Consider the following 24,905-nt stretch of genomic DNA (forward strand, 5'->3'; position numbering starts at 1 on the left):
TCTACTCTACTCTGTTATACTCTACTCTGTTATACTCTACTATACTCTACTCTTCTCTGTTATACTCTACTTTACTCTGATCTACTCTACTATATTATACTCTACTCTATTATACTCCACTCTACTCTGTTATACTCTACCCTACTATGTTATACTCTACTCTGTTATACTCTACTCTGCTATACTCTAATCTACTCTACTCTGTTATACTCTACTCGAATCTACTCTACTTTGTTATACTCTGCTCGACTCTACTCTGTTATACTCTACTCTACTTTGTTATACTCTACTTTGTTATACTCTACTCTACTCTGCTATACTCTAATCTACTCTACTCTGTTATACTCTACTCTACTCTGTTATACTCTACTCAAAACTACTCTACTCTGTTATACTATACTCTACTCTACTCTGTTATACTTCACTTTACTCTGATCTACTCTACTCTGTTATACTCTACGGTTATACTCTACTCTACTCTAATCTACTCTACTCTGTTATGCTCTACTGTTATACTGTCAAATATTATATTATGTTATACTCTACTCTGTTATACTCTACTCTACTCTGTTATACTTCACTTTACTCTGATCTACTCTACTCTGTTATACTCTACGGTTATACTCTACTCTACTCTAATCTACTCTGTTATGCTCTACTGTTATACTGTCAAATATTATATTATGTTATACTCTACTCTGTTATACTCTACTCTGTTATACTCTACTCTAATCTTCTCTACTCTGTTATACTTTACTCTACTCTGATCTACTCGACTCTAGGAATACAGGCTTGTGTTATAATTTGTTGTAGCAGTTGATCGCTCTTTCAATAGTATTTCATTCTAAATATTAGTTTTACACCGTTTACCCGGGTCTGACTACTGTGTTTCCGCTGTACTCAAACCGCTCTAAATGTGTATCTATCCCTCCTGTCTCAGGACTACTATGAGGAGATAGCGGTGGCTCAGGAGAACAAGCAGCAGCTGCACCAGCTGGGGGAGAGACTGGCCAGGGCCAGCCATGAGACCAAGGCATCTGAGATAGAACACAAACTCAGCAAGGTGGGCGAGCGTTGGCAACACCTGCTGGACCTCATCGGAGCCAGGTAATGATATGGATATACTACGGCTGTGTGTGTGGGACAGGAAGTACATGGATATACTGTACACACACTTGTTTCCCAAAGTCCATTGGCATTAATGTTTGCTTTGATGCAACCTTTTTCTTGGCTGTCTGAAACACCCTGGCTGTCTCAGTGTACAGTACTTGGCACAATCTGACCTCAATGTGACTTCCTGGTTAAATAAAGTAAAAACAATGAGTGGAAAGAAGCGATTTAATGACGTTATTAATTGTTTGTTAATTGTCTTTAGGTGCTTTATCACTAGGAATCTACTGTGTTATGTATGTTTTTCTAAAACAATCATTATGTATCCCACTGACAGAGTGAAGAAGCTGAGGGAGACTCTGGTGGCAGTGCAGCAGCTGGATAAGAACATGAGTAGTCTGCGGTCCTGGCTGACCCACATAGAGACTGAGCTGTCCAGACCCATCGTATACGACACCTGTGACTCCCAGGAGATACAGCGGCAGCTGGACCTGCAGCAGGTAAATACTGTGTCAGTAGCCTGTTGGTCTGTTTAGGTTGTCTCATCATTGTCAGTGCAACGATCATATAGGATCTTCATTTGAGCCAGTTTTCTTCAGCAGGAAAATAATCCTGCAGCAACAGGAAATGTGAATTATTATGTGGATTGAAATTAATGAACATCATTTGTAGGGGTTGATACATTTTTCGTTAGGGCAAATCAAGTCTGACATTTTAAAGTGTAAATTACAAACTTTAAAAGCCTTTTTAAACCTTGAATACACAACACATTCGCATTTCCTGCTGTGCAGGAAAATTCTTAGCAACAAAAGAGTGATCAAATGAAGATCCTACATCTGTAGGAGTTGGTAAGACGGCACAAACAGACCTGGGACCACCATGCTACCTCATCAGTGAGCTGTGGGTTCTTTGAAAACACACTGTAGTGTACACCCCCTGGTATAGCTATTGATAAAGCTACATAATCAATAATGGTTGTTTATCTTGATACTTTATTGATCCCTGTTTAGTTCCTAGCAGACAGGCTTACAGAAAAGTCTTAGTAGGCTTCTTGATTCTGAAAAGATTTAAGATCAAGATCCTCTTTCTGTAACGTAACGTAAGATAACATCCTTCCATCTTTTATCTCCGTCCACCCAGGAGCTTCAGCGTGACATAGAGAAGCACAGCACAGGCGTGGCGTCTGCGTTGAACCTGTGTGAGGTGCTGTTACACGACTGTGACGCCTGTGCCACGGAAACAGAGTGTGAATCCATCCAGCAGGCCACCAGGAGCCTGGACCGCCGCTGGAGGAGCATCTGTGCCCTGTCCATGGAGAGGAGGCTCACGTAAGAGACATGCTACATTTAGGATTTAGGCACAGTCGTTTTCTAAAGTAGTCAGACTTTTTACTTTCAAGACTATCAACAAGTGCAGTAATGTAATTCTAGGTTTGGTAAGCATATTGGAAAACATATACTTGTGATATAGGCTGTCACCACAACTTAAACTGTCCATATCGTTTTTAATTTGTAAGGATTGAAGAGACATGGAGTTTATGGCAGAAGTTCTTAGAGGACTTTATGCGTTTTGAGGAGTGGCTAGTGACCTCAGAGAAGACCGCTGCTCTACCCAACTCTTCAGAAGTACTGTACACGGTGGCCAAAGAAGAACTCAAGACGTTTGAGGTACAGATATGCTACTACAGACCACCTAGTCCTACTTGGATATAACCACTATATTCTCCTCTCATATACAGTACATACAGTGCATTCGGAAAGTATTCAGACCCCTTGACTTTTTCCACATTTTGTTACGTTACAGCCTTATTCTAAAAGGGATTACATTCATTTTTCCCCTCATCAATCTACACACAATACCCCATAATGACAAAGCGAAAACTGGTTTTTAGAATATTTTGCAAATGTATTAAAAATAAAAAATAAACAGAAATACCTTATTTATATAAGTATTTAGACCCTTTGCTATGAGACTCGAAATTGAGCTCAGGTGCACAGCCAACACAACACAGGAATGGCTTTATGTCCACTGTATATGGACAAAACTCATAACTCGTCCCTGAGCAATAAATTGATCAATGAAATGATCAATGAAATGATCAATGAAATGATCAACCAACTTTTCTCTTTTTGATACTAAATGTGTTGGTTATATTTGTGTGTGTTCCAGGTGTTTCAGCGTCAGGTCCATGAGAGCCTGACCCAGCTGGAGATGATCAACAAGCAATACCGCCGTCTGGCCAGGGAGAACCGCACAGACTCCTCCTGTCGCCTCCGGGAAATGTCCCACGACGTGAACCAGCGCTGGGACAACCTGCAGAAGAGGGTGGCCTCCATCCTCCGCAGGCTCAAGGTACAGCGTCACGTCCAGAGTAGGCCTCGTTGAGCAACTGTAACACAACATAAAGTATTGTGTATATAGTCCAATCCAACTGGGCACACACTGGCTGAATCAACATTGTTTCCACGTCATTTCAATGAAATTACGTTGAACCAACGTGGAATAGACGTTGAATTGATGTCTGTGCCCAGTGCGATTCTACACTCCTGAGGGTCCGTACTGCCCACGGAAAGAAATTATGCCAGCAAGGAAGTCATTTCATTGGTTCTAGTCGGCAGAATCATGGGGAGTGTCTGCACGAAGTTCCAGTTCAAAGAAAATGTGTTTTTTTTGCTGCAAGAGATGTGTAATCTAAAGCATCTCTTTATATGATTATTCCAGCACTTTATCAGTCAGCGTGAGGAGTTTGAGACAGCCAGAGACAGCATCGTGGTGTGGCTCACTGAGATGGACCTGCAGCTCACCAACATAGAGCACTTCTCAGAGTATGACATCCAGGCCAAGATCAAACAGCTCCGGGTAAGGATGGCCTCTTTACACAAGCGATTATTGTTCTCTCGATATCCTACACATTTTTTCCACTCTTCAATAACTCAACTATACTATGACTTCTGTCAGTTATCATTGAAATAGTCACATTATCACTATTTCTGACTGCTATGGAACCGGGTAGCAAAACTATACAAACTCCTACTATGGCTCAACTGTATCCTAACCACTCTATTCCTAATACACTCTGTATTCAGTCTGGCCTCTGCCCCTCTTGTTTTTTATTACCAGGCGTTCCAGCAGGAGATCTCTCTGACCACGGGGAAGGTCGAGCACATCTTCCACCAGGGAGAGGTGCTGCTAGAGAAGAGTGAGCCTCTGGACGCTGCTGTTATAGAGGAGGAGCTGGAGGAGCTGCGGAGATACTACCAGGAGGTGTTCGGACGCGTGGAACACTACTATAAGAAGCTCATCCGACTACCGGTAAGCCCAAGGATGACGTCTACTGAGCCCTTGTTCTGTTCATTTTGATGCTGAGCCCAAGGATGACGTCTACTGAGCCCTGGTTCTGTTCATTTTGATGCTGAGTCCAGGGATGATGTCTACTGAGCCCTGGTTCTGTTCATTTTGATGCTGAGTCCAGGGATGATGTCTACTGAGCCCTTGTTCTGTTCATTTTGATGCTGAGTCCAGGGATGATGTCTACTGAGCCCTTGTTCTGTTCATTTTTATGCTGAGCCCAGGGATGACGTCTACGGAGCCCTTGTTCTGTTCATTTTGATGCTGCGTGACTGTTGACTTGTAGCACCCTTTCATTTATATTTATTTTCAAAAGGATAGAGTTACCATTCTACCAGATGTTCTAGGAAGATTATACCATGTCTTGATGCCTGTAATCTGTCCGTATCTTTGTTGACTGTCTCATAGCTGTATCTTAACCTCCCATCCCTCCTCTTCCAGCTGACAGGAGAAGAGTACGATGTGTCATTCTCGGACCGGGAGATTGAACTGGATGAACCTGGAGACCTGTCCAGCATTCCCTGGAGTGAGAGTCTTGGAGACTGCCAAAGTTCCCCTCTGACTGCCCACCTGCGTACTGGGGCTGAGTGCTCCGGCAGGGACACCCCAGCCAGTGTGGACTCCATCCCCCTGGAGTGGGACCATAACTACGACCTGAGCCGGGGTCTGGAGAGCAGGGCCCTGGGCCTGGCCTTTGAGCATGAGGAGCACGGAGAGGAGAGGAGCTACCAGGGATCAGCTTCCGCTCTGTCAGGTCAGTCTAGTCTACACCCCTCATCCCTGCTCCACTACTGTCAGGTACTAATGATACCACACCCCTCATCCCTGCTCCACTACTGTCAGGTACTAATGATACCACACCCCTCATCCCTGCTCCACTACTGTCAGGTACTAATGATACCACACCCCTCATCCCTGCTCCACTACTGTTAGGTACTAATGATACCACATCCCTCATCCCTGCTCCACTACTGTCAGGTACTAATGATACCACACCCCTCATCCCTGCTCCACTACTGTTAGGTACTAATGATACCACACCCCTCATCCCTGCTCCACTACTGTCAGGTACTAATGATACCACACCCATCATCCCTGCTCCACTACTGTCAGGTACTAATGATACCACACCCATCATCCCTGCTCCACTACTGTTAGGTACTAATGATACCACACCCCTCATCCCTGCTCCACTACTGTTAGGTACTAATGATACCACACCCCTCATCCCTGCTCCACTACTGTCAGGTACTAATGATACCACACCCCTCATCCCTGCTCCACTACTGTTAGGTACTAATGATACCACACCCCTCATCCCTGCTCCACTACTGTCAGGTACTAATGATACCACACCCCTCATCCCTGCTCCACTACTGTCAGGTACTAATGATACCACACCCCTCATCCCTGCTCCACTACTGTCAGGTACTAATGATACCACACCCCTCATCCCTGCTCCACTACTGTTAGGTACTAATGATACCACACCCCTCATCCCTGCTCCACTACTGTCAGGTACTAATGATACCACACCCCTCATCCCTGCTCCACTACTGTCAGGTACTAATGATACCACACCCCTCATCCCTGCTCCACTACTGTTAGGTACTAATGATACCACATCCCTCATCCCTGCTCCACTACTGTCAGGTACTAATGATACCACACCCCTCATCCCTGCTCCACTACTGTCAGGTACTAATGATACCACACCCCTCATCCCTGCTCCACTACTGTTAGGTACTAATGATACCACATCCCTCATCCCTGCTCCACTACTGTTAGGTACTAATGATACCACATCCCTCATCCCTGCTCCACTACTGTTAGGTACTAATGATACCACACCCCTCATCCCTGCTCCACTACTGTCAGGTACTAATGATACCACACTCACAATTAATGGTATCTCACAACGTTTTGGATTTCTATGTCTGTTTGAAGAAAACATTTAGGTCCGTTCTTTCAGACACAGATTAAGACAGATTAAACTCCTGAATAATCTACATTGAAAGTGGTTTTAAATCTCACAGGAGTAGGCTTAATCTAGGTCTAAGAAACTGGCCCATGAACATAAAATCAAAGCCCTTATCTAACTGTATTCCACTTGGGTGTCCATCCAATCTTCCCATCTTCAGGAGAGGGAGGTACCCTGGACACCCACATCCTCCAGTTGGACAGGGTTCTGGACACCAGCCGGTTACACCTGCAACAGACAGAGAACATCATCCGCAGCAGAACCCCCACCGGGCCAGAGCTGGACACATCATACATGGGATATGTGAGTACTGTCTGATATGAGATCCTTATCACCGTTCTGTTGGGGTATGTCTTAATAGAAGGTCTTTAGGAAACATTGTGCCTTTACCTAAGAAGTTTCTACGGTGTGATTACTTGATGTGAGCGTCTCAATGACATGCTTTCCATCTGTTGCCTGTCCTGTCCTGTCCTGTCCTGTCCTGTCCTGTCCTGTCCTGTCCTGTCCTGCTGTTTAGATGCGTCTGCTGGGAGAGTGTCGTAACAGTATAGACACGGTGAAGAGGGTTGGCTACGAACTGAAGGGGGAGGGGGACAAGGCCTCAGGACTCGCTGACCCCATTGATGATGAATCACAAACAACAGGTAAAGTTTGGCCATCAGGTGTTGATATTAATCAGGCTTAAGATAGTCAGAGGCGGAGAGGTCTTAAGATAGTCAGAGGCGGAGAGGTCTTAAGATAGTCAGAGGCAGAGAGGTCTTAAGATAGTCAGAGGCGGACAGGTCTTAAGATAGTCAGAGGCGGACAGGTCTTAAGATAGTCAGAGGCGGAGAGGTCTTAAGATAGTCAGAGGCGGAGAGGTCTTAAGATAGTCAGAGGCGGAGAGGTCTTAAGATAGTCAGAGGCGGAGAGGTCTTAAGATAGTCAGAGGCGGAGAGGTCTTAAGATAGTCAGAGGCGGACAGGTCTTAAGATAGTCAGAGGCGGAGAGGTCTTAAGATAGTCAGAGGCGGAGAGGTCTTAAGATAGTCAGAGGCGGACAGGTCTTAAGATAGTCAGAGGCGGAGAGGTCTTAAGATAGTCAGAGGCGGACAGGTCTTAAGATAGTCAGAGGCGGAGAGGTCTTAAGATAGTCAGAGGCGGACAGGTCTTAAGATAGTCAGAGGCGGACAGGTCTTAAGATAGTCAGAGGCGGACAGGTCTTAAGATAGTCAGAGGCGGAGAGGTCTTAAGATAGTCAGAGGCGGACAGGTCTTAAGATAGTCAGAGGCGGACAGGTCTTAAGATAGTCAGAGGCGGACAGGTCTTAAGATAGTCAGAGGCGGAGAGGTCTTAAGATAGTCAGAGGCGGACAGGTCTTAAGATAGTCAGAGGCGGAGAGGTCTTAAGATAGTCAGAGGCGGAGAGGTCTTAAGATAGTCAGAGGCGGAGAGGTCTTAAGATAGTCAGAGGCGGACAGGTCTTAAGATAGTCAGAGGCGGACAGGTCTTAAGATAGTCAGAGGCGGACAGGTCTTAAGATAGTCAGAGGCGGACAGGTCTTAAGATGTAAAGTAGCAATGGTACATTAATGCCCACAGCTTGTAGTCCACGATGAGACAACATTGTGTGGCGGTTGTGTGTTTTCTGGGTTGTCTTTTCTCCAGAAGACTCAAGCAGAGAAGTAAGTAAGTACAAAGTCAGCAGCTTTTAAGGCAGACACATTTTTTTGGACTGTGCTGGACTGTACTGGACTGGACTGGACTATACTGGACTGCACTGGACTGTACTAGACTGTACTAGACTGCACTGGACTGCACTGGACTGTACTAGACTGTACTACACTGCACTGGACTGCACTGAACTGTACCGGGCTGTACTGGGCTGTACTGTACTGGGCTGTAAGTTGTATCTCACCTCAAATGCCTGAATATACAGTATAATCAGTCGTAGACAGGACTAATAGATAAACTGTACATACACTACCGTTCAAAAGTTTGGGGTCACTTAGAAATGTCCTTGTTTTCGAAAGAAAAGCAATTTTTTTTTGTCCATTAAAATAACATCAAATTGATCAGAAATACAGTGTAGACATTGTTAATGTTGTACATGGCTATTGTAGCTGGAAACGGCTGATTTTTAATGGAATATCTACATAGGCGTACAGAGGCCCATTATCAGCAACCATCAGTCCTGTGTTCCAATGGCACGTTGTGTTTGCTAATCCAAGTTTATCATTTTAAAAGGCTAATTGATCATTAGAAAACCTTTTTGCAATTATGTTAGCAAAGCTGAAAACTGTTGTGCTGATTAAAGAAGCAATAAAACTGGCCTTCTTGAGACTAGTTGAGTATCTGGAGCATCAGCAATTGTGGGTTCGATTACAGGCTCAAAATGGCCAGAAACAAATAACTTTCTTCTGAAACTCGTCAGTCTATTCTTGTTCTGAGAAATGAAGGCTATTCAATGCGAGAAATTGCCAAGAAACTGAAGATCTCGTACAACGCTGTGTACTACTCCCTTCACAGAACAGCGCAAACTGGCTCTAACCAGAATAGAAAGAGGAGTGGGAGGCCCCGGTGCACAACTGAGCAAGAGGACAAATACATTAGTGTGTCTAGTTTGAGAAACAGGCACCTCACAGGTCCTCAACTGGTAGCTTCATTAAATAGTACCCGCAAAACACCAGTCTCAACGTCAACAGTGAAGAGGCGACTTCGGGATGCTGACCTTCTAGGCAGAGTTGCAAAGAAAAAGCCATATCTCAGACTGCCCATCTTAATCTTTTATTTTTATTGGCCAGTCTGAGATATGGCTTTTTCATTGCAAATGATAAACTTTTAAAATGATAAACTTGGATTAGCAAACATAATGTGCCATTGGAACACAGGACTGATGGTTGCTGATAATGGGCCTCTGTACGCCTATGTAGATAATCCATTACAAATCAGCCGTTTCAAGCTACAATAGCAATTTACAACATTAACAATGTCTACACTGTATTTCTGATCAATGTGATGTTATTTCAATGGACAAAAAATTTGCTTTTCTTTCGAAAACAATGACATTTCTAAGTGACCCCAAACTTTTGAACGGTAGGGTATATCCCATTATATATCATATATCCCATTAAATATGATACATCCCATTATATATCATATTATATATCATATATCCCATTATATATCATATATCCCATTAAATATGATACATCCCATTCTATATCATATTATATATCATATATCCCATTATATATCATATATCCCATTATATATGATACATCCCATTATTTACATTTTACATTTTCGTCATTTAGCAGACGCTGTTATCCAGAGCGACTTACAAATTATATATCTTCTATATTATATATCCCATATATCCCATTATATGTCATATATCCCATTATATATTATATATCCCATTATATCCCATTATATATCATATATCCCATATATCCCATTATATATCATATATCCCATTATATATCATATATCCCATTATTTACATTATTTAGCAGACGCTCTTATCTAGAGCGACTTACAGTTAGTGAGTGCATACATTTTGATACTGGCCCCCCGTGGGAAATATATCATATATCCCATTATATATCCCATATATCCCATTATATATCATTATATCCCATTATATATCATATATCCCATTATACATCATATATCCCATTATACATCCCATATATCCCATTATATAAAATATATATCCCATTATATATATTTTTTTATTTTACCTTTATTTAACTAGGCAAGTCAGCTAAGAACAAATTCTTATTTACAATGACGGCCTACTCCGGCCAAACCCAGACGACGCTAGGCCAATTGTGCGCCGCCCTATGGGACTCCCAATCACGGCCGGTTGTGATACAGCCTGGAATTAAACCAGGGGTCTGTAGTAACGCCTCAAGCACTGAGATGCAGTACCTTAGACCGCTGCGCCACTCGGGATATATATCCCATTATATCCCATATATCCCATTATATATCATATATCCCATTATACATCCCATATATCCCATTATACTTCATATATCCCTTATATATCATGTATCCCATATATCCCATTATATATCATGTATCCCATATATCCCATTATATATCATATATCCCATATATCCCATTATACAGTGAGGGAAAAAAGTATTTGATCCCCTGCTGATTTTGTACGTTTGCCCACTGACAAAGACATGATCAGTGTATCATTTTAATTGTAAATTTATTTGAACAGTGAGAGACAGAATAACAACAAATAAATCCAGAAAAACGCATGTCAAAAATTTTATAAATTGATTTGCATTTTAATGAGGGAAATAAGTATTTGACCCCCTCTCAATCAGAAAGATTTATGGCTCCCAGGTGTCTTTTATACAGGTAACGAGCTGAGTTTAGGAGCACACTCTAAAGGGAGTGCTCCTAATCTCAGCTTGTTACCTGTATAAAAGACACCTGTCCAACGAAGCAATCAGTCAATCAGATTCCAAACTCTCCACCATGGCCAAGACCAAAAAGCTCTCCAAGGATGTCAGGGACAAGATTGTAGACCTACACATGGCTGGAATGGGCTACAAGACCATCGCCAAGCAGCTTGGTGAGAAGGTGACAACAGTTGGTGCGATTATTTGCAAATGGAAGAAACACAAAAGAACTGTCAATCTCCCTCGGCCTGGGGCTCCATGCAAGATCTCACCTCATGGAGTTGCAATGATCATGAGAACGGTGAGGAATCAGCCCAGAACTACACGGGTGGATCTTGTCAATGATCTCAAGGCACTGGGACCATAGACACCAAGAAAACAATTGGTAACACACTACGCCGTGAAGGACTGAAATCCTGCAGCGCCCGCAAGGTCCCCCAGCTCAGGAAAGCACGTATACAGATCTGTCTGAAGTTTGCCAATGAACATCTGAACGATTCAGAGGAGAACTGGGTGAAAGTGTTGTGGTCAGATGAGACCAAAATCGAGCTCTTTGGCATCAACTCAACTCGCCGTGTTTGGAGGACAAGGAATGCTGCCTATGACCCCAAGAACACCATCCCCACCGTCAAACATGGAGGTGGAAACATTATGCTTTGGGGGTGTTTTTCTGCTAAGGGGACAGGACAACTTCACCGCATCAAAGGGACAATGGACGGGGCCATGTGTCGTCAAATCTTGGGTGAGAACCTCCTTCCCTCAGCCAGGGCATTGAAAATGGGTCGTGGATGGGTATTCCAGCATGACAATGACCCAAAACACACGGCCAAGGCAACAAAGGAGTGGCTCAAGAAGAAGCACATTAAGGTCCTGGATTGGCCTAGCCAGTCTCCAGACCTTAATCCCATAGAAAATCTGTGTAGGGAGTTGAAGGTTTTAGTTGCCAAACGTCAGCCTCGAAACCTTAATGACTTGGAGAAGATCTGCACAGAGGAGTGGAACAAAATCCCTCCTGAGATGTGTGCAAACCTGGTGGCCAACTACAAGAAACGTCTGACCTCTGTGATTGCCAACAACGGTTTTGCCATCAAGTACTAAGTCATGATTTGCAGAGGTGTCAAATACTTATTTCCCTCATTAAAATGCAAATTAATTCATAACATTTTTGACATGTGTTTTTCTGGATTTTTTTGTTGTTATTCTGTCTCTCACTGTTCAAATAAACCTACCATTACATTTATAGACTGATCATGTCTTTGTCAGTGGGCAAACTTACAAAATCAGCAGGGGATCAAATACTTTTTTCCCTCACTATATATCATATATCCCATATATCCCATTATATATTCCATATATCCCATTATATGTCATATATCCCATTATATATTAAATATCACATTATATATCATATATCCCATTATGTATCAAATATCCCATTATATCTCATTATATATCCCATTATGTATCATATATCCCGTTATGTATCATATATCCCATTATGTGTCTTATATCCCATTATATATCATATATCCCATTATATATCATATATCACATTATGTATCATATATCACATTATGTATCATATATCCCATTATATATCCCATTATGTATCATATATCCCATTATATATCATATATCCCATTATATCCCATTATATATCCCATTATGTATTATATATCCCATTATATATCATATATCCCATTATGTATGACAGCTTCTACCCCCAAGCCATAAGACTCCTGAACAGCTAATCATGGCTACCCAGACTATTTGCACTGCCCCCCCACCCCACCCCCCACCCCATCTTTTTACGCTGCTGCTACTCTGTTAATTATTTATGCATAGTCACTTTAACTCTACCCACATGTACATATTACTTCAACTACCTCAACTAGCCGGTACCCCCGCACATTGACTCTGCACCGGTACCCCCCTGTATATATAGCCTCCCTACTGTTATTTTATTTTACTTCTGCTCTTTTTTTCTCAACACTTTTTTTGTTGTTGTTTCATTTTACTTTTTTATTGAAAATAAATGCACTGTTGGTTAAGGGCTGTAAGTAAGCATTTCACTGTAATGTCTACACCTGTTGTATTCGGCGCATGTGGCCAATAAAATTTGATTTGATTTGTATAATATATCCCATGATATATCATATATCACATTATGTATCATATATCACATTATGTATCATATATCACATTATGTATAATATATCCCATTATGTATCATATATCCCATTATGTATCATATATCCCATATATCCCATTATGTATCATATATCCCATTATGTATCATATATCCCATTATGTATCATATATCCCATTATATCCCATTATATATCCCATTATATATCATATATCCCGTTACCAAATGAATAATGTGATACCCTTTCTTTTCTTCCTCCTTTGCTGTACTGTACTGTAGGTGTGATAGTTACTGCAGGCTCAGGCCCCTCACTAAAAAGATAGATAGCTAGATAGATATTATAGATAACTATGTAAATGTCCCATTACCAAATAAATTATATAATTCCCCTTTCTTCCCCTTTCTTCCCCCCTGTACTGTAGGTGTGAGTTGCTGCAGGCCCAGGCCCTCAGTAAAGAGATGGATAGATATAGTACAGCTATAATATAATAATCTCTCTCTCTCTCTCTGTCTCTCTCTCTCTCTCTCTCTCTCTCTCTCTCTCTCGCCCTCTCTCTCTGTACTGTAGGTGTGATAGAACGTTGGGAGTTGCTGCAGGCCCAGGCCCTCAGTAAAGAGATGCGTCTGAAGCAGAACCTTCAGCAGTGGCAGCAGTTCAACTCTGACCTCAACGCTGTGTGGGCGTGGCTGGAGCAGGCAGGGGAGGAGCTAGAGCAGCAACGGAGGCTGGACCTCAGCACTGACATCCAGACCATCGAGCTGCATATCAAAAAACTCAAGGTGATCTTTGAACTTTGGCTTTTTGCCTTCTGAGTTCAGCGTCCTCACTGGGATTACAACGCTTGCGAGGTTTGTAAGGCTTTCCCAAAGTTCTGGGGGTTTTCAGATATCACGGTTAGATGAATCCCAGTTGTATGATTCCCTCCCTGGTTATTCCCTCCTGTTCCGGGAATCCTCCAACTGGGATATCTGAAAAACCTGGGATCTTTGGGAAAGTTTTACAACCAGAAATGGGTATTTAAAAAATACTCTATGCTGATATGACACACTCTCAAATCATCTCTTTTCATATTGTCTATCTATAGGAGCTGCAGAAGGCTATTGACAAGCGTAAGGCCATTGTGCTGTCCATCAACCTGTGCAGTGCAGAGTTTGTCCAGTCTGCCACAGAGGAGTCCCAGGACCTGCAGGCCAGGCTGAAAGAGATGAACAACCGCTGGGACAGACTGGGCACCTCTCTGGGGGAGTGGAGGGCAGTGCTACAGAACGCCCTTATGCAGTGTCACGTAGGTGTCCAACTATCTATCCACCTAGCCTGGTCCCAGATCAGTGCTGTCTTGCCAACTTCAATGGCTGTTGAGGAGTTGGCAAGACAGCACAAACAGCTCTGGGACCAGGCTACTTACTGTTCACTTACAAAAAAATCCAAAACAGGACAAACCATGTTTGCATGTTGGACAACTGAGACAGGATACAATGAATTAGTGTTTCAATGACCTGGATATAAAGATCAAGGTTTATAATTAGTTAGACATATTAAATATGTTACTTTTGGTAGAAGTCATGACTTTTGGTAGAAGGTGAGTAGCGTGCATTTGTATTCACATCTCCTCTCCTGTAGGACTTCCATGAGATGAGTCACGGCCTGCTACTATGGCTGGAGAACATTGACCGCAGGAGGAACGAGATTGTTCCCATCGACCCCATCCAGGACAGCAACACCCTCCATGAGCACCACAAAACACTCCTGGTACAGAAGCGTTTTAGTCATGTTATATTTAAGTGATAATGCCAGAGAAGACAGTGTTTGGAGGATATATTGGCACGGGTGTTGTTAGGCCCGAGATGAAGTCAATATGTCCTCCAAACACCGGCTTCTTGGGCATTATCACTTTTATACATTTTTTAAAGCTGTTTTCTAGTGACATATATTTGCAGTGGTGGAAAAAGTACCCAATTGTCATACTTGAGTAAAAAAAAAAGATACCTTAACAGAAAATGACTCAAGTAAATGTGAAAGTCTAAAAGTATCTGGTTTTAAATGTACTTAAGTACAGTGGTAGAAAAAGTACTCAGTTGTCATACTTGAGTAAAAGTACAAAGTAAAAGTAAATGCTATACATCAAATTCCTTATATTAAGCAAACCAGACGGCATGATTTTCTTATTATTTTTAATTACGGACAGACAGGGGCACACTCCAACACTCAGACATAATTTACAAACACAGTATTTGTGTTTCGTGAGTCCACCAGATCAGAGGCAGTAGGGATGACAACGCGTTATATTGATAGGTGCCATAATTCTGTCCTGCTTGAGCATTCTAAATGTAACTAATACTTTTAGGTGTCAGGGAAAATGTATGGAGTAAAAAGTACATTATTTTCTTTAGGAATGTAGTGGAGTAAAAGTAAAAGTTGTCAAAAATATAAATAGTAAAGTACAGATACCCCAAAAAACGACTTAAGTAGTACTTAAAGTAATTTTATTTAAGTACTTTACACAACTGTTTATTTGGTTACATCCATAACAATGAGCTAATGAGGTGTGATTTCGCCTGGCATAGAAAATGTGCTCACTCATCAGGACACTGTTGTTCAGAGGAGCTAGCCAACAACACAGCTAACACACTGCAAACTAGCTGCGTTTCGTTTTTCACTTTTTTCAATTTACATTTCTTTGAATATATCCATAAAAATGATGCCAGCTGATTCATGATTTCAACTGGCTGAGAAACGCTGCCTGCCTGTCTGTCTCGTCCCGACTCCCAACACGTTCATTACTATGGGACAGCTGGAGATCGAATTTGAATATTGAAACAATGTTATAAATGTCAGAGAGACCGACAGCAATGTTTATACAAATCTCTGCTGTTAAAAACTAAATGTTAGTCTAAAAGAAATGTGGAGATCAAGTTTATAAAGTGCCTGGCTGGGCTGATGAGACAGTGGATTCTACAGTCAGATGGAACAGAGTAAATAGGCATTTTAACATCATAGATTTAGCCGGTGGTAACTTGTGGAATAGACACCGGCTGGAATGCGGTTTTAACCAATCAGCATTCAGGATTAGACCCACCTGTTGTATAACAAACCAAATTCTGTGTTTTAGTCATGTTATATCAAACCATATTCTGTGTTTAGTCATTACATTTACATTTTAGTCATTTAGCAGACGCTCTTATCCAGAGCGATTTACAGTAGTGAGTGCATACATTTTCATATATTTGTTAGTTTTTCGTTGTGGTTTTATTCATGTTAATATATCAAACCATATTCTGTGTTTTAGTCATGTTAATATATCAAACCATATTCGGTGTTTTAGTCATGTTAATATATCAAACCATATTCTGTGAGGGCTGATTCGGGGTTAAGAAAAGCGCACACAAATCTGACTTTTATATAAATCATTGATCGATGTCAACTGGAGACTTAAGTTAAGCATGGGGATCTCAAATTTGAAAATGCAGTATAAAATGGTGATCCAACCTCCCTCACTCCCTTCACAGCAAATCCGCTGTGAACTGCTGGACACCCAGAGAAAGGTGTTGTCCCTGCAGGACATGTCCCTGCAGCTGCTGGTCAACAGCGAGGGCAGCGACTGTCTGGAGGCCAAGGAGAAGGTTCATGTCATCGGGAACCGCCGCAAACTGCTCTTCAAGGAGGTGACCAGAGACCTCAGAGAGCTGGAGAAGATTCTGGACATCTCCAGCAGCCAACAGGTTAGAACAGCAGCACTTTTACTGTACAATTAAATATAACAATTTAATGTATCTCCATGCAGTACACAAATTACACAATAATAAATAGTACAGGAGAAAAGTTTGTAGCGTTTCTCTACTGTATCTAACACCATTTCATGCTTGGTCTCCCTCCCTCCCTCTGCGTGTGCCTCTTTCTCACTCCCCCCTCTATTCCTCTCTTTCTCCCTCCCTCTTGTCTCTCTCTCCTCTCTCCTCTCTCTCATCTCAGGATCTGTCTACGTGGTCGTCAGCTGATGAGCTGGACACCACCTCTGGTTCCATAAGCCCGGTGTCGGGCAGGAGCACGCAGAGTCGCAGTCGATCGGTAACATATAGTAATCTTCCTGACATGGTTACATGGTGCCGTACCAGAAGGAAGGTGTTTGGTACTTCCTCCCTAAGACTGACAGTGCATCACTTGTGCCCCCGAATGCAACGCCCAGTTCGCTCCAGTTTAAGGCCATGCGGATTCACTCCCTCCCACCATGCCAGGACCTCTCCTTCTCATCTCTTATCTGTACACCTTCCTACATGTATATACTTTCCCCACCAAACTCTGACCCTTTTTCCACACCTTTATCCTTTCATGTTATATCCTCTCCCAGAGACAAACCCACCAGAGCATTGGAGACATCATTATACCCCCTATTAAAAATGTTGTATCTTCTCATCTTGATTTACTTTCCCCCTAAACTTCAACATCTACCTCTGCTATCTCCTGACCGACTGTGTCCCGTCTTGTTCTTCTATTCTTTAGAGTCCTGTAGTTTTAGAGTCCTGTAGTTTTAGAGTCCTGTAGTTTTAGAGTCCTGTAGTTTTAGAGTCCTGTAGTTTTAGGTCCCTATAGTTTTAGAGTCCTGTAGTTTTAGAGTCCTGTAGTTTTAGAGTCCTGTAGTTTTAGGTCCCTATAGTTTTAGAGTCCTGTAGTTTTAGAGTCCTGTAGTTTTAGAGTCCTGTAGTTTTAGGTCCCTATAGTTTTAGAGTCCTGTAGTTTTAGGTCCCTATAGTTTTAGTATCATGTAGTTTTAGGTCCCTGCAGTTTTAGGTCCCTGTAGTTTTAGGTCCCTATAGTTTTAGAGTCCTGTAGTTTTAGGTCCCTATAGTTTTAGTATCATGTAGTTTTAGGTCCCTGCAGTTTTAGGTCCCTGTAGTTTTAGGTCCCTGCAGTTTTAGAGTCCTGTAGTTTTAGGTCCCTGTAGTTTTAGAGTCCTGTAGTTTTAGAGTCCTGTAGTTTTAGGTCCCTGTAGTTTTAGGTCCCTGTAGTTTTAGAGTCCTGTAGTTGTAGGTCCCTGTAGTTTTAGAGTCCTGTAGTTTTAGGTCCCTGTAGTTTTAGAGTCCTGTAGTTTTAGGTCCCTGTAGTTTTAGAGTCCTGTAGTTTTAGGTCCCTGTAGTTTTAGAGTCCTGTAGTTTTAGGTCCCTGTAGTTTTAGGTCCCTGTAGTTTTAGGTCCCTGTAGTTTTAGGTCCCTGTAGTTTTAGGTCCCTGTAGTTTTAGAGTCCTGTAGTTTTAGGTCCCTGTAGTTTTAGGTCCCTGTAGTTTTAGGTCCCTGTAGTTTTAGGTCCCTGTAGTTTTAGGTCCCTGTAGTTTTAGAGTCCTGTAGTTTTAGGTCCCTGTAGTTTTAGGTCCCTGTAGTTTTAGGTCCCTGTAGTTTTAGGTCCCTGTAGTTTTAGGTCCCTGTAGTTTTAGGTCCCTGTAGTTTTAGAGTCCTGTAGTTTTAGGTCCCTGTAGTTTTAGAGTCCTGTAGTTTTAGAGTCCTGTAGTTTTAGGTCCCTGTAGTTTTAGAGTCCTGTAGTTTTAGGTCCCTGTAGTTTTAGGTCCCTGTAGTTTTAGGTCCCTGTAGTTTAGTGCTCATGGAATACTGGCTCTGATACTGCTGGAAACACAAAGTAGAACATTTAATCCCACTTGGTTTTCATCAATTCAATTCTATTGAAGGCAAAAACAATTTATTTAATTTTTTTTCTGAAGTAATTACTTTTCTTCACGTCAATCCCAGTGATTGATCTCAATGATTTTAAGATTCAGTACATGTATATCTTACATTTGTTACGTCTGTCTTCCACATAGCAAATCATGCATAATATCATAGCATACAAGTTGTGCTTCAGCAGCGTAAGAATTCCCTTTGTTCCAAATAACAGCATGGCCATCCAGCTGTAGCGGTTCAAAGTAGCTGTACACTTTGAAAAAGCTAGTTTCCTTGTTTTCTCTTGTCACCTTCCTTCACATATTTGATTTGTTGCTGCTCTTCAATTCTTTCATTTGGGATATTTTATTTTCATCGGTAGCTTTGTTCTTTATTTGCCTGGACTGAAACATACTCTCTTTCTTTTACCCCCCTGTTCATTGCAAACAGCAACGGGGCAAATGTAGTCTGTCACAGCAGACCTCTGGACCCTCTGTGAGCAGTCCACACAGATCACACAGGTACATTTCTCCTGGTTTCTAGAACACCCAGAATATAATAGAACTCATGGAACATGTTATACCTGTTCTGGAACCTCAGTCCATTGTGCTGCACTGCACTGACAACACATACAGTACATTGTGCTGCACTGCACTGACAACACATACAGTACATTGCAACAACTGTATTGTAAAAGAAATAATAGAAAACCCTGAATGCTGATTTTTACTTCCAAAGGTTCATAAAAGGTTAATGAAAAATGAATTCCATCATCTTCTACCATTCTAGACACTATGTAGAGGCTATAGGGTTGGACAGAAAATGTGGTTATATCCCACACATCCTTTACACTACAGTTCTGCAATAACAAAATATATAGGCCTCTTCGTTGCCAATGTCCTCGGCTGCTTGATTAACTACGCTACCCAGAATGCACCTTGGGTGCTTAACATACTGTAAACACTTTCTCTAATACCTCTTGGTAACTAGAGCTCTACCACTCCTTCTCTACTGCTAGGGAACACACACAGTTGTTCTCTTGAATTGCCAAGCCAGCAAGCGTCTGCAATGAACAACATACAAGTCTACCTCTCCACCATCTCCCCATCACTCCCCTCAACCAGCCATCTGTGGGTCTCCCCTATCAGGTCTCCATGTGTGGAATGTTAGGGGGCACTTTGATCACAGTCTAGAGTCTAGACAGACAGACCTGAGGGTAAAACGGACATCATCGTCATCTAGCTATGCATACCATGATTTATAATTTTTAGGATTCCCTTTGGTGTAAGCTAATTCAAAATAGGCCCCATTGTCAGCTATGCCAGAGAAACAGCAGGTGAAGTGTTGTAAATCAGAACACTGTTGTTGTGGTACTGTAGTGTTCATCCCTTACCTGAGAAATGAGTTCATAGTGAATAGTACAAATATGTTATTTAGCATATTAATAGATATAGTCTGTCTTCTCAGTTTGACAGCAGCCCAATCAGATTAGGGTATATTAAGATGGTTCTGCTTCTGACTAATGCTACATAGAGCTTCACCTAGCTACCCACTTTAAAACCGACTGCTCTATGCTGCTATGCTCCTGTCTTGGCATGCTTTTGTATTTAACAGGATATAAACTCCTCACAGAGAGGTCTTGGAGGACTATCTAAAATATTCAGCTGCAACTGGGAGCATGCATTTTGTCGCCCAGCCTAACACCTTGCATCCTTTTTAAAGGAATGTCAGCTCAACACCAGTGGAGGCTGCTGAGGGGAGAACGGCTCATAATAATGGCTGGAACGGAGCAAATGGAATGGTATCAAACACCTGGAAACTATGTATTTGATACCATTCCACCAATTCCGCTCCAACCATTACCACGAGCTCGTCCTCCCCAATTAAGGTGCCACCAACCTCCTGTGCTCAACACCCTGTATTTGTTTTATGGGTTTAGAAAGGATTTCTTGAAAATGTTTGTCAATGTTTGTCAAGTGTCATTCAAATGACTGTCGCTGTGTTGATTACCAATATAAACTGGTAATTTCATCATGTTTGTGTCAATACACAGTTCATCATTATAATTGTAGAGCATGAACTATCATAGTTCCTCAAGATAATTTGGGAGAATTTCTGTCTTGTAAACTACAAAGGAAACATTTGATTCTGTTGAATCCAATGACAAAATGGATAGTTGGATGGATGGTCTGGATGCATGTCCTTAGCTCTACAGTAGGTGTCATAACCTAAATCTGCTTGGCTTGGTGTTGTTGTTGTGTGCCCTCCGTGTCGTATCCTATCAGGTTTCCCGTCGCTGGGTCCGCTTCCTCCCGTTCTGAGGCAGAGGGGACTTCATCGTCGCATTTCCTGTACCGCGTCCTATGGGTGGCGGTGCCCCTCCAGTTGCTCCTCCTCCTGCTGCTGGTGGGCGTGGTCTGTCTGGTGCCAATGTATGTGGGGAATTTCAACTGCAGCCAGTCCAATAACTTTGCCCGTTCCTTCAACCCTATGCTACAATACACCAACGGGCCCCCTCCTGTATAGTCTTACATGACAGACCAAACATTTGGTTCTGGGTGCCGAGCGAGATTACAAATGCCAGCCTGGCCCTGGTATGGAGATGAACCTGAGGAGGACTGTTGGGGTTTTTGCATAAGCAAGCAACATAGGAAGCCAAACCTTAAACTGATATCATCTTTGTACTGTATGGATGAATTACAGCAGCTCTCTTAACTTAGCTTTTCACTCGTCATCTTTTAGTTTTCTGTCGTGCTGTATGTTTAGACGAAGAAGCGTCCTTGTAGCAGCAAATGTAAGAACCAAAAATGTTTCTGACTGCAGTCAGTGGAAATCAACTGGATACCGGAACTGTTAAGGTACAACACATGCCATGTGTTGCCATTTCTCACCTAGTTCAATGCAGAGCATATACCCTGTGAATTTGCCTGTTGTAACAATTGAACACTTGTAAAATAACATTTTAAGATTACTTATATTGCAATAATATTTTTACATGTGTTTTGGCATGCGGTTATAATCTTTGCTTTTACTTATGGCTGTGTCCGTGATGAATATTAGATTTTTAATCTGAATTATAACTGGGTGTAATAATCTATTTAGTCTGAATTGTGTGTTGAATGTGTATGTAAAACAAAGACAATAATGAAGAGTTATTTGCTATAAACTGTTAAAAGCATAAGAAACCTTGAAAAATCACGTTCTGTATGGAAATAATGTACTGAACACACATTGTTATTTTTCTAACTGAAAATATGGATTCTACCGACTAACTATTAATCAAAAGTATAACGAATTATAAAACGACTGTATATTTTCTATGGCTCTGTGTTTGGTATTATTGTATAACAGTCCAGGATTACTTAACATATTCTGTACATAATATAAATGTATATCTATAATGTATATCTGACCCTAAATCACAAATATTGAATGCCAAATTGTCATTTTGATTCTGTCTTTTATTCAACATAATTTATCTCTGTAGGCAGCAACATTTCTATCTTTGGATCTTACTTTGCATACTTCATAAACTCAATTCAAATCACAATTTCAATGGGGGAAAAAACCATATGATACCTCTCATTGATTCATTTCATTTTGAGAATTTAAATAAATAATTCATTTCATTCAGGTGCCTGTCTTGAGCAGAGTCCTCTGATTGAGTGCTATAGCGGAGACTGCATTCACGGTTAACGCTGCATTTTGTCGGCTCAATCGGAAATTACCTATTTCAATCACGCTATAGTGCTGATCTTCAGTGGTGGGAAAAGTACCCAATTGTCATACTTGAGTAAAAGTAAAGATACCTTAATAGAAAATGACTCAAGTAAAAGTAAAAGTCACCCAGTAAAATACTACTTGAGTAAAAGTCTAAAAGTATTTGGTTTTAAATATTCTTAAGTATCAAAAGTAAAAGTATAAATCATTTTACATTCCTTATATTAAGCAAACCAGACTGCACAATATTTTTATTTTTTAATTTACAGACAGCCAGGGGCACACCCCAACACTCAGACATAATTTACAAACGAAGCATTTGTGTTTAGTGAGTCTGCCAGATAAGAGGCAGTAGGGATGACCAGGGATGTTCTCTTCATGTGTGTGAATTGGACCATTTTCCTGTCCTGCTAAGCATTCGAAATGTAACGAGTACTTTTGGGTGTCAGGGAAAATATATGGAGTAAAAAGTACATTATTTTCTTTAGGAATGTAGTGGAGTAAAAGTTGTCAAAAATATAAATAGTAAGTAAAGTAAAAGTACAGATACCCCCCCCAAAAAAAATACGTAAACAGAACTTTAAAGTATTTTTACTGACAATTACATTTACATTTACGTCATTTAGCAGACGCTCTTATCCAGAGCGACTTACAAATTGGTGCATTCACCTTATAGCCAGTGGGATAACCACAATATTTTTTATTTTATTTGGGGGGGTGGGGTAAGGGGGGTAGAAGGATTACTTTATCCTATCCCAGGTATTCCTTAAAGAGGTGGGGTTTCAAGTGTCTCCGGAAGGTGGTGAGTGACTTACAGTTGAAGTCAGAAGTTTACATACACTTAGGTTGGAGTCATTAAAACTGGTTTTTCAACCACTCCACAAATTTCTTGTTAACAAACTATAGTTTTGGCAAGTCGGTTAGGACATCTACTTTGTGCATGACACAAGTAATTTTTCCAACAATTGTTTACAGACAGATTATTTCACTTATAATTCACTGTATCACAATTCCAGTGGGTCAGAAGTTTACATACACTAAGTTGACTGTGCCTTTAAACAGCTTGGAAAATTCCAGAAAATGATGTCGGCTTTAGAAGCTTCTAATAGGCTAATTGACATCATTTGAGTCAATTGGAGGTGTACCTGTGGATGTACAGTGGGGAAAAAAGTATTTAGTCAGCCACCAATTGTGCAAGTTCTCCCACTTAAAAAGATGAGAGAGGCCTGTAATTTTCATCATAGGTACACGTCAACTATGACAGACAAAATGAGATTTTTTTTCCCAGAAAATCACATTGTAGGATTTTTCATGAATTTATTTGCAAATTATGGTGGAAAATAAGTATTTGGTCAATAACAAAAGTTTCTCAATACTTTGTTATATACCCTTTGTTGGCAATGACACAGATCAAACGTTTTCTGTAAGTCTTCACAAGGTTTTCACACACTGTTGCTGGTATTTTGGCCCATTCCTCCATGCAGATCTCCTCTAGAGCAGTGATGTTTTGGGGCTGTCGCTGGGCAACACGGACTTTCAACTCCCTCCAAAGATTTTCTATGGGGTTGAGATCTGGAGACTGGCTAGGCCACTCCAGGACCTTGAAATGCTTCTTACGAAGCCACTCCTTCGTTGCCCGGGCGGTGTGTTTGGGATCATTGTCATGCTGAAAGACCCAGCCACGTTTCATCTTCAATGCCCTTGCTGATGGAAGGAGGTTTTCACTCAAAATCTCACGATACATGGCCCCATTCATTCTTTCCTTTACACGGATCAGTCGTCCTGGTCCCTTTGTAGAAAAACAGCCCCAAAGCATGATGTTTCCACCCCCATGCTTCACAGTAGGTATGGTGTTCTTTGGATGCAACTCAGCATTCTTTGTCCTCCAAACACGACGAGTTGAGTTTTTACCAAAAAGTTGTATTTTGGTTTCATCTGACCATATGACATTCTCCCAATCCTCTTCTGGATCATCCAAATGCACTCTAGCAAACTTCAGACGGGCCTGGACATGTACTGGCTTAAGCAGGGGGACACATCTGGCACTGCAGGATTTGAGTCCCTGGCGGCGTAGTGTGTTACTGATGGTAGGCTTTGTTACTTTGGTCCCAGCTCTCTGCAGGTCATTCACTAGGTCCCCCCGTGTGGTTCTGGGATTTTTGCTCACCGTTCTTGTGATCATTTTGACCCCACGGGGTGAGATCTTGCGTGGAGCCCCAGATCGAGGGAGATTATCAGTGGTCTTGTATGTCTTCCATTTCCTAATAATTGCTCCCACAGTTGATTTCTTCAAACCAAGCTGCTTACCTATTGCAGATTCAGTCTTCACAGCCTGGTGCAGGTCTACAATTTTGTTTCTGGTGTCCTTTGACAGCTCTTTGGTCTTGGCCATAGTGGAGTTTGGAGTATGACTGTTTGAGGTTGTGGACAGGTGTCTTTTATACTGATAACAAGTTCAAACAGGTGCCATTAATACAGGTAACGAGTGGAGGACAGAGGAGCCTCTTAAAGAAGAAGTTACAGGTATGTGAGAGCCAGAAATCTTGCT

At 41.6% G+C, this 24,905-nt stretch overlaps 1 protein-coding gene across 1 annotated transcript in view; it reads left to right on the top strand.

The window, feature by feature from the left end:
* LOC311102693 (nesprin-1-like) overlaps positions 1 to 22,083 on the top strand; it is a gene marked incomplete at its 5' end in the record, with an annotated part of 148,786 nt that extends 126,703 nt beyond the window's left edge. The window contains 17 exon segments of the mRNA XM_084144065.1: positions 941 to 1,107; positions 1,448 to 1,610; positions 2,251 to 2,438; positions 2,627 to 2,777; positions 3,280 to 3,462; positions 3,832 to 3,969; positions 4,231 to 4,422; positions 4,900 to 5,256; positions 6,569 to 6,742; positions 6,957 to 7,083; positions 13,560 to 13,771; positions 14,077 to 14,277; positions 14,613 to 14,741; positions 16,499 to 16,711; positions 16,962 to 17,057; positions 19,088 to 19,158; positions 20,923 to 22,083. Of these exon segments, the coding sequence (XP_084000191.1) occupies positions 941 to 1,107; positions 1,448 to 1,610; positions 2,251 to 2,438; positions 2,627 to 2,777; positions 3,280 to 3,462; positions 3,832 to 3,969; positions 4,231 to 4,422; positions 4,900 to 5,256; positions 6,569 to 6,742; positions 6,957 to 7,083; positions 13,560 to 13,771; positions 14,077 to 14,277; positions 14,613 to 14,741; positions 16,499 to 16,711; positions 16,962 to 17,057; positions 19,088 to 19,158; positions 20,923 to 21,163 (3,003 nt within the window). The 3' untranslated portion in view covers positions 21,164 to 22,083.
* Between the last annotated feature and the right edge of the window lie 2,822 nt (positions 22,084 to 24,905).

This window comes from Coregonus lavaretus (genome assembly GCF_964263955.1).
Source record: "Coregonus lavaretus genome assembly, chromosome: 27".
NCBI lineage: Eukaryota > Metazoa > Chordata > Actinopteri > Salmoniformes > Salmonidae > Coregonus > Coregonus lavaretus.